At 48.9% G+C, this 16,643-nt stretch overlaps 1 protein-coding gene across 3 annotated transcripts in view; it reads right to left on the bottom strand.

Annotated features, from left to right (window-relative positions):
• Window positions 1–4,925: 4,925 nt before the first annotated feature.
• ARID1A (AT-rich interaction domain 1A) overlaps window positions 4,926–16,643 on the bottom strand; it is a 72,532-nt gene continuing 60,814 nt past the window's right edge. For 2 of the 3 annotated variants that reach the window (XM_033840308.2, XM_033840321.2), the window contains exons 12-20: window positions 14,470–14,677; window positions 12,859–12,991; window positions 12,509–12,684; window positions 12,051–12,201; window positions 11,818–11,964; window positions 11,637–11,733; window positions 10,276–11,161; window positions 9,779–9,909; window positions 4,926–8,035 (exon numbers count right to left, since the gene is read on the bottom strand). In XM_033840308.2, the coding sequence (XP_033696199.1) occupies window positions 6,305–8,035; window positions 9,779–9,909; window positions 10,276–11,161; window positions 11,637–11,733; window positions 11,818–11,964; window positions 12,051–12,201; window positions 12,509–12,684; window positions 12,859–12,991; window positions 14,470–14,677 (3,660 nt within the window). In that variant the 3' untranslated portion in view covers window positions 4,926–6,304. The remainder of the gene's footprint in view (window positions 8,036–9,778; window positions 9,910–10,275; window positions 11,162–11,636; window positions 11,734–11,817; window positions 11,965–12,050; window positions 12,202–12,508; window positions 12,685–12,858; window positions 12,992–14,469; window positions 14,678–16,643) is intronic. The other variant, XM_033840301.2, reaches the window with a different exon arrangement.

Below are 16,643 nucleotides of genomic sequence, written 5' to 3' on the forward strand. Positions count from 1 at the left end.
GAGGAGGCAGCTCTCTCCAGTCTGCTTTTAGAGTCTGCAGCTAAAATGGAGCCTGCATCTACACAGGGAGCCCCTGAGCGGCCAGCACTGTGGGAGAGCTGGAGAGACAGGGACGTATCCCAGGGCTCCCAAAAGATTCTACACCGCCCAAACACTTCCATAAAGAAGCAGATATGCCACACCACCAAGAAACGGTTTCATAATACAAATCCCGGACCAAATTAAACAATGTAAGCAGTGCATCGCTGTTTCTAGACTCCTAGAATGTAAGAGACAGCATTTCTGTTTCTGAACTTGCCTGGCTCTGCTCTTGCTGTTTCCCCCGTTTGAAATGCTTCACTGCCGACCACTCTTTGGCCAACGCACTATATTCAGGTCTCAGCTGAAATGTCACCTCCTTGGAGAAGCTTTCTCTGTCTACCCAGCCACAACTACCGCTCTGTACTATCCCATCACTGTTCTGCTTTCATCATAGCACTTATTATCACCTGGTTGTCCTGTCCATGAATTTTCCTCATTTCATTGTCTGTTTTCCTCTTAGGGAATGCAAGCTCTATGAGAGCAGGGGCCTTGTTCACCAAAGTGTTACCAGCACTTAGAACAATGCCTTGCACATTGTGTGTACTCAGTAAGGAACTAGTGAATAAATCCGTTTGTTTAACCTGATACCTGCATTTTATGGATGAGGGAACTAAGGCTCGGGAAGAAGTGACTGGCCTGAAGTTACACAGCTGGGGGCAGAGGTGGGATTTGAATTCAGGTCTTCAGCCTCCCTGGCTGTTTTGTTTTGTTTTTTACCACCCCACAGTATTTTAATCTTTCTCAGGTTTACCTCTTTCCCTCTCTTCCTTTTTTTTCCCACACAACTAAGAGTCTTTACGGGCTATGCCGAGAATTCTACATAAGGCACACCAAGTCTTAACAGCTCCTACCTACTCTTTCCTCCATTAAATTACAGTTTTATCTTTTTGATTTGTTCAATGAAATAGGAGTGCCTACTATGTGATGGGGATGAGGCTGTAACACTAAGCAAGACAGACACAGTCCTTGTCCTCATGGAGATGATGGTATCATCTACCTTATGGATTTTATAGTGCTTGGCACAAAGTGCTTGATAAACATGAGCTGTTAGGTCCAGTGGTTAAGAATCTGCCTTCCAAGGCAGGGGACACGGGTTAAATCCCTGATTGGGGAACTAAGATCCCACATGCCGTGGGGCAACTAAGCCCACACGCCACAACTAGAGAGCCTGAGTGCCGCAACTACAGAGCCCACACACTCTGAAGCACGCACGCCACAACTAGAGAGAAGCCCATGCGCCGCAATGAAACATCCGACGTGCCACAACTAAGACCCGACGCAACCAAAAATAAATAAATAAATATTTTATTTTAAAAAAAGGTGCACTGTTACAACTCCCTGAACAAAAAGGGGAGCAAGTGATTTTCCCACTGAAGATGTGAAGGAAGTTTGGGAGTTCTCATGGAGCACTCACTTCCCTGGAGCAACCTGACGACTCATTTTTCTCTGTAGCTGCTTTGCTCTGCTGCCACATCTGGAGATGGCCTTGGCCATCTCTCAGTAACTCAGCTTCCAGACACCAAACTTTCCGTGGTCCTAATCTTAGGGGAATGACGGAGTAGCTGATCCTGATCTTGGCTTTGAGGCCAGGCCATTATGGGACAAAAGTGAGCACACTGGCCTCTGATTCTGTCACTGCCAGCTGTTAGCAGGCAGGGCTAATGCCTGTGATGACAGGCAGCTGTACCTTACCCAAACTTTATGCTACTTCTTTTCGTGCGGATTCTTTTCGTGGGCATTCGTTGGCAGTTTCCAAGGATGCTGGATGACACTTAAATCCATGCTGAAACTAGGGGTGGCACCAGTCAGGTCTTGGACATTTACCAGAAGCATCCTTTTTGGCTCTGGCCATATATATCACTTGAGGATGCCCATCCACCCTGGGACAAGGACCCCACCCTTCCTCCCAATTTCAGGAGCCAAAATGCTGATCATTTAAAGGCCACGGATACTAGGTGTTTTTCACCCTTTCTTCGGTGTTTGCCTTTCGGTAGTTAGAAAACCTTGACCCCACCGAGAGGCCCAGTGGGAAGGGCCTTAGCCACTTGGGGGTGGTAGTGGCCGCAAGGCAAAAGAGCCAATGAGGTTGAGAGTATTGTTTAGGCTGGACTTGGCTGCTCTCCAGCCTTGAAAGAAGGTTACGGTCACTTGCGGGGCTGGGGAGGGAGGAGCCTGGGAAAAGAACTACTTACTGGCCACACCCCTGGGTTCTCTACTGGCGAGGTTCTATTTACTTCTCAAAAGCAAATTACTCACAGCTCAGTGGCTAGCAGCCCTTTCGGCCTGCGCCTGCGGTAACTCCAGTCAGAAACTGGACACCAGGCTAGGCTCCTCCTGCATTGCAGGAGAGCAGATGAAAAGAACCCAGGAAACCAAACTCCTAGGCAATGCTCCACACACAGCCCAGAAATGCAGTTTCTTGACTAGAAATTGGAGTTTCAGAAGCCCAGAGCAAAAATAGCCAAGAGCAGTATTACTCACCAAAATATAGATATGAAAAGCTTGCCATTTAGTTTTTTTCCAGAAGAGTCCTAGGAAGGCATCTTAGTTGACAAACGTTAGCCAATTGTCTCTATTTCCCCCTCTCTCAATGGAGACGTATGAATTAGTCATTCCTGTCCCTGACCCAAATATTAACAACCACACTTAGTTTGATGAACACTTGACTGAGATTCCTGGGACAATTTTACCTCATGCTAAACACAGCAAAAAACGAATCTTGCCTGCTGTGCTCCACAGCTGGGTCCAGTTACTCCTGGTTGTTCTCCAACCCAGGAAGGAGGTGGAGTGTGGTGCATTAGGAAGAACTCGGGCCTTGGACTCAGGGGGACCTTTGTGTGTGAACTCAAACAAGCTGCTTTCCTCAGCTGTAAAACGGGAGCCAGAATACTGACCTCACAGGCATGGGGCTGTTGTGGAATTATTTGATGTACTATGTCTGGTACACAAGTAGGTACTCAATAGAAATCTTTTGTCTTGTTTTGCTTCTAAGTGTCCACAATAATAGCATTTTCTCTGTTACTGTTTCTGGTTTCTCCATTGTCTCCCTAAGGAAGGAGATGAATAGAGAAGCTATATATTGCAACATTAGCCTTATAAATGTAACTGCATCTGGCCAACATCTACCATTTCATTCAGCAGCTACTTAGTAAGTGGCTACTATGTGCCAGGCTGTTCTGCAGGACAGGGATATAGCAATGAACCAAATAAATCCCCTGCCCTCAGAGAACTTACATTAATTACAGTGGAAGACAGTAGGTAAGTACAATATACAGTAAGCCAGATGGTAAAAAGTGCTATAAAGAAAAATCAAGCAGAGAAGGGAAATGAGGCAGGGGAACAGATTGCTATCTTATTTTATTATTTCTTTTGGCCGCACCACGCGGCATGCAGAGCTTCCCCAACCAGGGATCAGACCCGTGCCCCCTGCAGTGGAAGCACAGAGTCTCAACCACTGGACCACCAGGGAAGTCCCAGATTGCTATTTTAAATAAGGTGGCCAGGGAAAGATTCACCAAGCTGATATTTGAGCAAAGACCTGAAGGAGATGAGGACTTGAGCCATGCCATTTTATCTGGTGATAACAGCTCTGTATGGTGGAACAAGCAATGGGGAAGAGAGAAGACCAAAGAGGTAACAGTAAGATAGATAACTGAGGGCCACTGTAGGTCACTACAAGGATCTGGACTTTTACTCAGAGTAAGGCTGAAGCACCGAAGGATTCTGACCTTAGGTTTTAAAGGGAGCATTCTGGTTGCTATGTTGAAAATAGGTTCAAACACCAGGCAAAGCAGAAGCAGGGAGGCCAGTTTGGAGGATATTTTGAGTTCAAGAAAGATATGATGGTGTCTTGAACTAGTGGTAGTAGCTGGACTGAGGATTATTTTTTGAAGAGAGCTAACAGACTGGATGTGGAAATGAAAGGAGTCAAGGATGTTTTTGGCCAAGCGATGGAGTTGCCATTTCCTGAGAAAACTATGGGAGAAGCAGGTTTCTAGGGGAAGACAGGGCATCTTAGGCATATTCATATTAAACTTTCAAGCAGAGATGTCAAGAAGGCAGCTGAGGGCTACCCTGATGGCACAGTGGTTAGGGATCCGCCTGCCAATGCAGGGGACACGAATTCAAGCCCTGGTCCGGGAAGATCCCACATGCCATGGAGCAACTCGGCCCACATGCCACAACTACTGGGCCTGCGCTCTAAAGCCCATGAGCCACAACTACTGAAGCCCGTGCGCCTACAGCCCATGCTTTGCAACAAGAGAAGCCACCGCACGTGCACCACGATGAATAGTGGCCCCTGCTCGCTGCAGCTAGGGAAAGCCCACGCGCAGCAACAGACCCAACGCAGCCATAAATAAATAAATAAATAGATAAATAGATTAAACATTTTTTTAAAAAGGCAGCTGAATGCTCTAATCTGGAATCAGGGAAGAGAGCTGGTCTGGAGAAATAAATGGTTAAGTTGGAGGCTGACTCCAGATAATGGTCTTTTAAAATATTTCTAAGAAAAATGGAGATCCTCCCTTTGCCAACTATTTCCAAAAGTTTTTTCCTAGAGTATCATCAATTTCTTTGGCTACTTAAACCCACTTTACTTCAAGAGGCTAACAAGCTTTTTATGCCTAGAACTTCTTCTGCAGGTAAAATCATCTCTACAGCTCTCTTAAAGTCAGACTTACACTGTGGAAGGTCAAGTGAATATGGTGCAGAAATGACAGGGTCCAGGATGCCACCATTTAGGGAGAGAGTATACCAAGGGGGACTCGCAAGGACAGGACCAGCTCCCCAACACCCCCAAAAGGGTCAAGATTTTAAACAGTTTAAAAATAAAAAGCTTCACAAACGTCTTACCAAGATTTAATGTACATTTATTCTTAACACGTGGAACATATAGTATAAAGATTTCATACTGAATAAATGATATTCATTAAGCCAAAAAAGGAAAAAAGGAGGAATTTACATCAAGTTTTAGCTACATTGTTTGAAATACAAATATGCAGATTTTATCACTGAAAAAATCTCAATTGTGTTTCTTCATCAGGAACTTCAACTGAACCTAGAACTTTTTCACACCTCGATTAGAAAGAAAACAAAACAAAACAAAAACCCAGAAAAAAATAAACTATAAGTTGATTGGCTGCTGAGACAGCAAGGACTTTTTACAGAGACCTGTACAGCATCGCACCAAGAGGGGCGATGTCTGGCAAGAGATTAAATAGCTGTGTCTCGCTTTGTGCAGGTCACCAACTTGTTAACTCGTCATACTATAAAGGGGTAGCTGGGAGGGGGTCCAAACTGTGGGGATCCAAGGGTATGTGCAATGTACAACGTCATATATATACACACGTGGCAGCGCAGCCGCTGCAGCTAAAGGTTAAAACCAGTTCTAAGAGGTGATCTCAGGGTTATTCATACAATCAAGGAGGAGAGAAAGAGGTCAGGGTGTTGTAGGTTCACACATGATACTTTGGGGGAAAAGCCTTTTTTTTTTTTTTCTCCTCAACGTTTAACTAAAAACATTTTTAAAAACTACAGCTTGCTGCTGACCCAGCGTTTTCTCTTGTTTCCATGTGAGACATTATTATTACAGTATGTTTACAGTATCAGGTGTACAGTACAGTACATGAAAGGGTCTACACTCTACTGCACAGGCCTCTCCAGTGAACAGGGTTTGTCCACAACTGCGAACTTCTCGGTTCCTGCAAGATTGTGAAAGTACAACAATAAACCACACACAGTTCAGCAGTCACCATTTTTGTCCTTCAGGGTTTTTTTTTTGTTTTTTTTTTCCTTTTTTTTTGTTTTTTTGTTTTTTGTTTTTTTTAACCATTAAAAACATTATGAAATGCGGCATCCCCTTGATGCAAGGACTGGGAAAGCCATTTTTATTTTTATTTTTTTTTCCCCAAACTCACTGTAAACGACAGTAACTTTGGTTAAAATAAAAAAAGTCTTCTATGTAGGCAGAGCTTTGTCTTTTCAAATAGGGCAGGGTCCTGAGGGGAGTAAAGTGAGGACAGGGAATAGAAAGATCGGGAGGAAGAAGGGGCGAGAAGGAAGAGAAAAGAGAAATAGGAGAGACTTTTTTTCCAAGGGAGAAGCTGGACAGCACAGGGTAAACTGGATTCTGAGGTGGTTTTGCATAAATAAAGGGCAACAGTCAGTTTCTAAGTTCTCCACACACGCACACGCACACAGGGAGGGAGGTGTCCCACGGCTGTCATGACTGGCCAATCAAAAAGAGTACATCGCAAATGACTTGTGAAACCAATGAGTTCATCAACGGTGATACCGAGATGTCCAACAGCCGTGACTCATACAGCGTGAACTCCGAGTGGTTCTCGTCCACCTTGGCCAGGGCCAGCAGCGCACGGGCAGCCCGTCGCATCATGTCCACACTAGTTGGCTCAAAGGGCGGGTTCTGCATGTGGAGCAGGCTGGCCTGGCTCTGCTGGAACTGTGTGGCAGCAAGGCTATCCTCCAGGAAGCCCAGGAGGTTGCCGATGCTGCCTTTCTGCACTGCAATGGCACGGGCCGCCAGGCTGTCACCCTGTGCCAGGTTGGCTAGCAGTACCACAGCCATCTCCCGGCACACCGGGTTCTTTCGGTCACTGAGGAAGCGCACCATGGTGCTGTACAACTTCTCCAGGCGGCTGAAGGGGGGTGTGGCCAGGATCAGGTCCACATTGTTGTCCTGGATGCTGAGTTTGCTGAGGGTTTCCAAGACCAGTCTCTGTGGGGAGAGGACGGCGTTGGGGCCCAGGGTGGAGAAGGGGTCCTGGGCTTCAGCTGAAGGGCAGACTGCCCAGTGTAGGAGTCCATCCAGGACAGGCAGGCAAATGCTCTCGGGGTATGGGGAGAGGTCCAACTGCCCCGAAATGTTGGCGAGCGTGACCAAGGTGTTTTCCCGAAGCATCTCCAAGCAGTCCCACCACCACTCCACTTTGTTGCAGCTCACCCCTTGGTCCTGCTCCTCCTCCTTCTCGTAAGTCAGTGGCGCCTGCTTCCGTTCCGGGTGCTTGTGGTGCAGAAGGATCAGCTTGCCCAGGATGAGCAGCAGCCCCGGGTGCTTGGACATCTCAAAGTCGTTGCCTGGCACAAATGACAGACTTCGGATGGTATTGGAGACACAGACGCAGCGTTTGGCAAGGGAATCCTGCCAGTCCAGAAGGGTACACAGTGGGGTCTCATCTTTACTGTGGGGTTCATCCTCTAGGATCTTGATGTTCCGATGGCTCTGTGCTGGGCTGATGCCAAATGGAAACTTGCTGCTTTCCTTGGTGGCCTCTACACTCTTAGCTCCCTCCTCGGTCAGTGTGCTAGACCGGGTGGACAACATGTCATCCATAGTGGCTGTGATCCGTTTTTCTGGGGGGCCATCAGTCGGGGGGCCCTCCTGCTCTGTTGTCCCTGGTGTACCCTCTACTGCTGTCACATACTTCCGAGTGACTGGTGGGCAGGGTACATGAGGCCGGGAAGGCAGCAGCTCTGTTTTGCTCTCAAAGTGGGTCTGGATATGCTCAGTGGTGTCCCCCCCACCAATCCGCCAGTGCAGCAAGCCACTGTCAAACTCCTGCACGCGCCCAAGCTTATCTGAGCAGTCCACCACGAACGGGTCATTCTTTTGCACGATCTTTACTGGAAGCCTGTCAAACTTACTAATCAGTTTCTCCTCACTATTCTCTGAGGCGGCTTTGTCCTTGCCCGCAAAGGCCATCTCCTCATCATTTTCAATTACTTCCTCCTCTTCTTCCTCCTCTAGTTTGGGACCTAGAAGGTCTTCCTCCTCCACCCCCTCCATAGGAGCTGGACTAGACGCTTTGCTGAATCTCCCAGGGTCCAGTAGTGTTCTCTGTCCTGGGTCACCCACCTCATACTCCTTTAAAATGCCAAAGATCTCAATCAGGCAACGTCGGAAATATTCCACAAGGAGCTCTAGCAACCCTGGGAGCTAGAAGAGAAAGAACAGGAAATAAATTAAGGGAGAAAAGTGGGCTAAGAAGAGAATCCTTGACTTGAGAGGCCTGCCAAGGTCTTCTATCTAATCTCCCCTCTTCCCTTCTAGGTCAGATGTCTGTATCACTGGGAGAGTCAGAGTTCTCCTTTCCCAAAGGCTCTCCACAAAGCAAGTCATTTGAACTCTCCTCTGCTTAGCACAAAATTCTTCCTTCTGCCCAAACAATCTTCACACAAGCCTGCTTCAGCAGATGGACCACTGACCAGCAACCCTGCACCTCACCTACCAGTGCCACCCACCTCTCAGCCTCACCTTTCTCAACCAATTTCTGCTTCTCTTCACCAGGCCCAGTTTCCTACCCGTTGGTCACTGCCATTGTCCCTCTTAGGACACTCTCTACATTCCATTGCCAAGTGGAGCCCAAGGCTAGGCATGGTGGGATAACACCTTCCAACACAATGCAGGGTGGACAGATGTTCATTTGCTCTCTTCCCCAAGCTCCCCAACTTTTCCAGGAGGCTGGACCTCTGTGCGTCATGTAACATAATGAGTGGGATGAGGCTTATATTCTCTAAACACTGTTCCAAGCTGGTGCTAGACAGACCCAAATCTCAGCTTAGATTCTGTACAGGCCATTTACTACTCCCAGCAGAAAACATTAATCTCCAGTCAGATTAATCTCTGGCTAAAGAGTATAGCAGAAAGGAAAAAATAGGGCTTTAGACTTAAAAAAGATCCAGGTTTGAATTCTGGCTTTTCCAGGAACTATCTGTATGATTTAAACTCTCTGAGCTGTAGCTTTCCTATCTTTCCACTGAAAATGATGCACATTCCTAAACTTTACAGGGTTGTTCTAACGTCTAAATGGAATATGTCAAGTGCCTGGCTTATGGAAATTGCTCAATCAATATTTGTTCCTTTTCTTTCTCATGGGAAGCAGGCTTTGGATTCAGAAAGACTGCTAACAGCTGTGTGAACCTGGGCAAAGATAAGACTCTGAGCCTATTTACTCATCTAAGAGGCCACATCTGCCTCAGAAGGCTGCAGTGAGGATGACACAAAAGAAAATATGAAGTACCTCGCACAAAGTGAGGGCACAGTAAATGGGAACTATTAATAACGATGCCCCCCTAGTCAACTCCTAAACAGATGGGCTGGTAGGTGCTGAGGATGATCAAAAGAAAGAGTAGGATAGTGCAGCAGAAACTCTTCCCAGTTGAGAAAACTCCAGGTGCGTGTCTATGGAGAAAAGGTCTGGAAAACCACCTCTACATTAACTGCCCCCCCAGCCCCCGCCCAGCAGCGTGCACTTCTTTACCCTTCCCATTCTACACCTTAGGAAAAATGGGATCAAGAAAGACCTCTTCTATTCGGAGTGGATGAAGAAAGAAAGGGAAAATAAAGAAACTGCTCTACTCACTGACAGACAACAGGTTCTTCTTGGTAGTCTAAAAAATATGGTGTCCTCACTGACGTCAACAGAATCTGCATTTCTTACCAATACCAACAAGTTTCTCCCTTTGAAGTCAATCCTGATTGACTAAATTACACAATTATTGTTCTCAGTATTCTAGGCCCATGGCTGGTGGCAAAGTACTGGCATAGAAGGTATCAGACAGCAAGTGAGAGAAAGGAGACCATGTTGGCCAGGGATGGCTTAATTCCCTGGTCACTTAGCATCATCTCCTTCAAGAAGGTCCCAGGCCCTCCCAATCTTCCCCGGGCACCTGTACTCACCTGACTGAGGTTGAAAGTCATGATGCTGTTGTCATCATACAGCAGGATGTTAATGGTGTCTAATGCCCACGTGCTCTCTGCCAGCAGCCCAGACTTGAGGGACATCATTACCCGCCATGCCTCCGGGGTTCCTGAAATAAACCTCCACGTCGTCCATCCACCAAGCCCAGGTTGGCAGGAGGCACCCCCCACCCCAGAGCTGGCTCATCAGTCAGGCTACTCTGAAGAGAACACATGGTGAGAGGCAGTTCCAATCTGGGAGATGACACACATCTGCCCCTCATGGCTTCTAGGCTCTCTTAGGACATCACTGTGTGGCAATTCCTTTAGTAAAGCCTGACATCAGCTGATTTCTTCCTTTACCCAAAGTTCTTTGGCTCTACTTTAGTCAACACTGGACCAGATTTTAATTCACCCAGAACATCAGGATGGAGAGAGAACAATGAACAAGATGTAAAGAGGCAGATTAAGCAACCCAATCAAGGAGGTCTCCTTACCGATGTCTTTCATCGTGAGCCGCCTCCTCTGCTTCAACACAGGCTGTGTGGCTTCAACAGAGCCAGGTGGGAAGGTGATGTCCCGCCGAATCATAGGGGGCTGCACAGGGGCAGGTGCTATGTGTGAGGCAGGTACTGGGGGACCTGCCTTCTGCATCTTCATCCCGGAGTGCAGGAATGGAGACTTGCTAGGAGAGGTGCGGTTCTCCATTGGCCGGGGCAGGGGAGCAGGGCTGGATACCTGAGGAATGTGATTCTGCATGCTTGGTGGGGGCTGGTAGTTGGATGGAGGGGGCCTTGTCATGGGGGGCACGGGGGCAGAAGGACCATATGGGGGCTGGCGTGTGCCATGGGAAGGCCATGGGCCTTCATGGTTGGCTCTCTGATCCGTGTGCAGCATTTCATCTGTTCGGTTCACGCCATGATAGGCAGCACCTTGCGGGGCAGAGCCCGTGCTCTGCCTGTTGGCGTAACTGTAGGTCATGTCATTACGCCCCTGCCACATGGTGCCTTGCTGAGCAACCTCAGCCGATGCCTGTATGGGGCCGCCCATCATCTGCGGTGGCATGTTCTGCTGGGCACTGGAGCCAGGGGGTGCTGAGACACGGTCTCGGCCAAACTGGAATGGAAACTGGTTCTGGGGGCCGCCTGCTGGTCGGCGCTCAGTAGCAGCAGTGGCAGGATAGGCATTGCCATACTGGTTGTACACATCTTGCTGAGGGGAAGGCTGAGCAGCTTGTTGCTGGCTGGCAGGCTGGGGCTGGGCTGGGGGCAACTGCTGCTGCTGGGGCTGCCCCTGCCCCGTGCTGTACGGCACACTGTACATCTCCCCTTCGTGCCTCTTGGCAGGAGGGCCATATGTGCCATCCATCGGCCGCTTGTAATTCTAAGACGGGGACAAGCACAGGAAAGGTTAATACTCTGCACTCAGGGACACAAGACCCACAGCTGCCCAGATGCTACACCAGACACCTGCTGGGCTTACTTCTGCCCCTCTAGAAGAGAGGACACAGACTCCAAGGGAACAAAGGAATCACCTTTATGAGTTATCTTTTGAAGTTGTTTCTGAAAGCAAGAATCATTCTCTATTCCCTCTGGCTCTCCCTTGCTCTAAGTAGAAAAATGTGGAAAAGTTCAAAACTCAAAATAAGGCCTTTTTCTAACCCTTTTGGAGAACTAGAGACGGGACTAGACTCCAAACAGGGAAGAGACTGAGGGCCTGGCTCTTCAGACAGAAGCGGCCATCGGGGTGGGAGAAGAACACCAAAGAATCTAAAGTGGACTTCACAGACTGCACAACTTAGCCTTCTAACTGGCTCTCGGGGGAACCTGTGTGTCAGCTCACCCGCTACCCTCCTCACCTGCTGCTGCTGCTGATACATCGTGGTCTGCTGGCTGGGGAAGGGGCTGCTGGAAGGGGTGCCTTGAGCGGAGAACTGATTGCCATAGGAATCATGTCTGCAGGAAGGAGAGAAACAGAGGATCAGGGTGGGAAGTGGGGAAGCCTGAGCCACAGTGGCACTGAGACCAGGTTTTACTTACCGTTGCTGCTGCGGCTGCGGCTGCGGCTGCGGCTGTGCGGGGTAACGGCTAGGAGAATACATCCCCGAGTCTGGGTTGGAAGGCATGAGATTCGGCTGTGGGGCTGCAGTGCCCATGTTTCCCTCGGGTCCTATTCCGGGCTCCGTCCTAAACAAAATTGGAGAAGCAGGTTGAGTCCATGATAGTTGTGGGGTGCTGGTGTGGGACAGGGGTGGGAGGTGGGGCGTGCTTACCTCACTCTGTCATAAGGACCTCCATAGGGATAGTGCTGTCGCGGTCCCATCGCCACATTTCCCAGCCCAGGGCCGGCAGCTCGACTGTAGGGGTCCCCCATCCCGCCGTTAGGGCCCTGACCTGAGGACATGAAGGGATCACTCCCCGGAGCTAAGAGCAAAAGGGAAGATGATGAGCAAACTGGTTCGTCAGTAGGCCTAGCAGCCTATACCTTGCCTGCCCCAAAGACCCAGGCCCTCTTCAGAGCTCAGGTTTGTACCAGGTCTTTAACAGAGATCTAAAATGGCCCCAACCAGCAAAGAAGACACACTGATAAAGGGATGACAAGGTGAGGCCAGGGAGAGGGAGACAAGAAGGGAGGATGGCTCGACAAGAAACCTTAAATCACTCTCAAGTCTACCCACCGCCCCCGCAATTCCCCGTCCTCAAGGAAGTAAGGCAAACAGCAGTTGGTCACCTTTCCTCATGCTGCCATAAGGATCCTTATTTGGCTCGTAGGACATGCGCCCCATCATGTCAGAGGTATTCATACTGGGCTGGTACCCAGGGTTTGGAGTCATGGAATTCCGCTTTTGGAATGTGGGGTCACTTCCATCAGGAAAGGCATCCTGGATCCCGACCGAATTGCTCCTGCTCCAGAGTGAGGAAAGCCAATTAGACCCCAAATAAAGGAATTCCTCCAATAATGCAAGGCACATGGGAGTCACTGGTTGGACAGGCAGAGCAGGGACCGCCCTGGGCTGCACAGGAGCTCATGCACTTCTGTCCAGGATCCCCCAAACCACCTGTCCCTGCTCCAGGCCTTACCTCATGCCTGGCAAGGGGGGGATCTGGCTGTGTGGTGTGGATGCTGGAGTTGGTGGCTTCAGGTCTCCCCCTTCTGCCATGGAACTGCTGGTTGACTGAGGTGTCTGTGGCCCCTGCATTGACCCTGATCCCGCTGTGGACAGAGATGCAGGGTGAGCAGGAAAGTGTTTAACTCTCACAGCAACACACAAATGCCCTAGGATCTCTTTGAAGCAGATCATTATAAGGCTAGAACTAGGGTTCTTTAAAACCTAAATAACCCTCCTCAAGAGAGGATCTGCAAGGCCAGTAATAAAGAAGGAAATCTGAGAGCGCTATCGCTTTTTGCTGCTGTTCACATTTGGAGACCAGGAGTGGTGTGGTGATGCCATCAACATGCTGGTGATTCCTTGAGTCTGTCAGCTTCCCTGACTACTTTTCTTTACTTCCCCCAAGGACCCTACCTAACCTATTACACATTGTTATGCTGGTACACAAGCTCCCAGTAAGAGGCCCTGGAATGCTAGAGATGGGGAGGTTCCATCTTGCCCCAAACCTGCAGAACACTGCAGGAGCCCAGGAACTCCTATTCTCAAGCATCTAACCCAGTGGCACTTGTGCAGTTTCAAATGTTCCCTTAAGCTGATGAGCACAGAACTACCCATAATTAATGTTTCCATTAGCTACCATTCCCAGCAGCAGATATCCCACTGATTAGGCCTCCCCAGCTGATGAGTCATCTCAGGCACTCACTATACCCTCAGAGGTCAACACCAGGGCGCATGTGTTTACACCCACCTTCTAGGAGCCCTGGCCTTCTTCCCTCCCCATGCTTGTCCAGGCCCCATCCTCCTCTCAGAAAGCAGGGTGGGCAGAGGCACTCCCAGCAGAGAGCTCCATTCATGTTCCCTCCCCACCCCCTCCTTCCCATTCATTACCATCTCAGCTCCCTGGGGAATTCAGGGCTCTAGTCTGAGCTGCATTCTAAGGCGCTGACATCAGTGAGCCAAAGCTCCCAGATGGCCCTGCCTCACTGCTATTTGTCAGATTTCCCGACTCCTTTGGTGTCCCTCCCACTCACTAGTTTACAAACATTTGGCAAGACGCCAGGTGCACAATGAAAATTAAAACTTAAGGGCTGCTGCAAACTATCTCCCAAGGGAGTCGCCACTGCCCGCTCTTTAGTCTGCCAACCTGTTAAGCTCTGTGGTAGGACAAGGCAAAGCACACATCCCTGGTGGCAGGCACTGGTGAATAAGGAACCTGGACCCTTGAATGCTACCCCTTTTATTTTTTTAAAACATCTTTATTGGAGTATAATTGCTTTACAATGTTGTGTTAATTGCTGCTGTATAACAAAGTGAATCAGCTATACATATACATATATCCCCATGTCTCTTCCCTCCCACCCTCCCTCTCCCACCCCTCTAGGTGGTCACAAAGCACCGAGCTGATCTCCCTGTGCTATGCGGCTGCTTCCCACTAGCTATCGGTTTTACATTTGGTAGTGTATATATGTCCGTGCCACTCTCTCACTTCGTCCCAGCTTACCCTTCCCACTCCCCATGTCAAGTCCATTGAATGCTACCCTTGAAGGGTGAGCCTTGGTGAGGCTGCTCACCCAATCCTTACCAGGAGAGGGAGGCTGGATCTTGGGCTGGGACTTCTTGGAATCAGCAGCTGCAAAGATGTCTGGGGGAGGGTCTTCTCCCCGTTCGATCTTGCACTCAAAGGCATAGAGACATTGGATGTACTGCTTTTTCAAGGAGCTGGCAGCACTGCTTGAGGTGCCGACATTGAGGTTGGTCGCAAGTTCCCGCCATTTTTTGTTCTTGTTGACCTGTACAACCAACCAGAAGAGTTGGGGGTACATCTTCCATCTGGTCTTCCTGCCCACATACCCCAAACCCCATCAGGCTACCAGGTACTCATCTTGTGATATCACAGTTCTGTTAACCACAAAAGTTAACCTTGCTTGTGGAGAGTCCACAATAAACATTAAATCCATGGCTTCCCTCTACCCTCAGCAGGTTTTATCCACAGATCACTGCAACTGTCAGACAGTGCTTATTCAAAATAGGGCAAACCTTACACCACTATTAGAGAGAATGGAATTCAGAAGGTATGGGCTTTGCTTTACACAAGTGTACTGATGAGAAATGATGTGCAAATCACCATCAGATCCAAATCATATTTTAAATGAACTGATAAAAACTAACATTTTATAAAATGGAGACGTGTGGCAATATCAACGACCACGCTGCTTGACTTTTACTTTGTCAAACTGGGGGTTTTCATTAACTGATTTTTTTTCTCAGTGTGGGGCTCCTTCCAAATTTGATACTCTGCGTCACTGCTCCCTGCATCTCAAGGACATATAACTACAAGCCCCTTTCCCTCAGCAGTCACTGTCTTGATTGTCCGGAAGATGCTTCAGACCCTATGACTCCTTTGCCCCTTCCCAGCGGCCGGCCTACAGTTCTGCCTCCTCTCCTCAGCTTCAGCACACACTGATCAAGACCAGTCCCCCAGTCCCTACACTTGGTCTGTCTGCTTTAGCCAGGCAGGTCTCCTTCTTCACGTATTCCTTTTTTTGGGCGCTCTGCGCGGCATGCGGGATCTTAGTTCCCCAACCAGGGAAGGATCCCATGCCCCCTGCAGTGGAAGAGCGGAGTCTGAACCACTGGACCGCCATGGAAGTCCCCTTCATGTATTCTTATGTTTATTCATCCACCATGTGATAAGCCTGTCTCTCAAGGCTAGAAACACTGACTTTCCAGTCCCAATCCACAGGGAGTTCAATATGTTTTGATACCTGCTGGTCTGGTACCTGTGACACCAGAGAAGAGTGATAAGGCAGCAAAGAAAGGAACAACCTAGACGAACACTTCCTAGAGCAGGCAATATCTGAGCAGAGTCTTGAAGGTTGGAGGTGGCACTGGTAGGGTATACTCCAGACTCTTTCCCATCAGCATGACAGCTGGGCCAGTCAACTGCCTCCTCCCTCCCCCGCCCTCTACCTAAACCCTACTAATCCTTCAGAAAAGCTCAGGTCTCATCTTTTGCCTTCTTGGAGCCTTCACAAACTAACTCGTAACAGCACTCTTTCTCCTCTGAACTCTGTCTTTAGAGTTTAATCACATCACTGCATCTAAAAGGTTGGCAACCTTTTGCAAACTGGAAGACAGACCCAGGCTTTGGGATTCCCTCTATATCTCATTTTAGGTCCAGTGAACCCAGAAGCCCACACAATCAACAGTGTGCCAAACCTAGCCCAATGCCCCCTTTCCCTTCAGGTAGAAGAGCCCTGACTACGAGAGCTCAATACCAGGGAGAATGGCAGGAATGAACCCAGGGTCACCTCAGAAGCCTGCTGTGGCTCGGCTTCCCACGCTCGTTATGTGGTGGTGTGCACGTGTCTTGTTTTATTTTGTTTTCCTTTTGTGGGGGAGGGGAACGAAGCCTGAGGGAGAAGGAATTCATAACTGACTGTTGGTTGGCTTCATTCCAATCATTTTCTTTTCTGCTGGTGACAGCTGTTTTCTCTTCTGATTTAAAAGGTTTGGAATACACCCCTCCCCACGACGCCTCCCCCTGAGCTCAGCCACACACTCAGATCCAATAGCAGGCTCCCGGTATGATGACTACAGAACATACATAGGAGGAAAGTTTGCAAGGCACAGTGGGCTGTCTGCCAGCGTTGCCTCACCTGTTTGACTCCTGGGCTGAGTGTAAAACAAAGATATAAGTTATTAGGGCAGGCGCAAGGCTCAGGGTGGTGCTCAGTTCAGAGGTTTCCAGTGGAG

This window comes from Tursiops truncatus, chromosome 1, assembly GCF_011762595.2.
Source record: "Tursiops truncatus isolate mTurTru1 chromosome 1, mTurTru1.mat.Y, whole genome shotgun sequence".
Taxonomy (NCBI): domain Eukaryota; kingdom Metazoa; phylum Chordata; class Mammalia; order Artiodactyla; family Delphinidae; genus Tursiops; species Tursiops truncatus.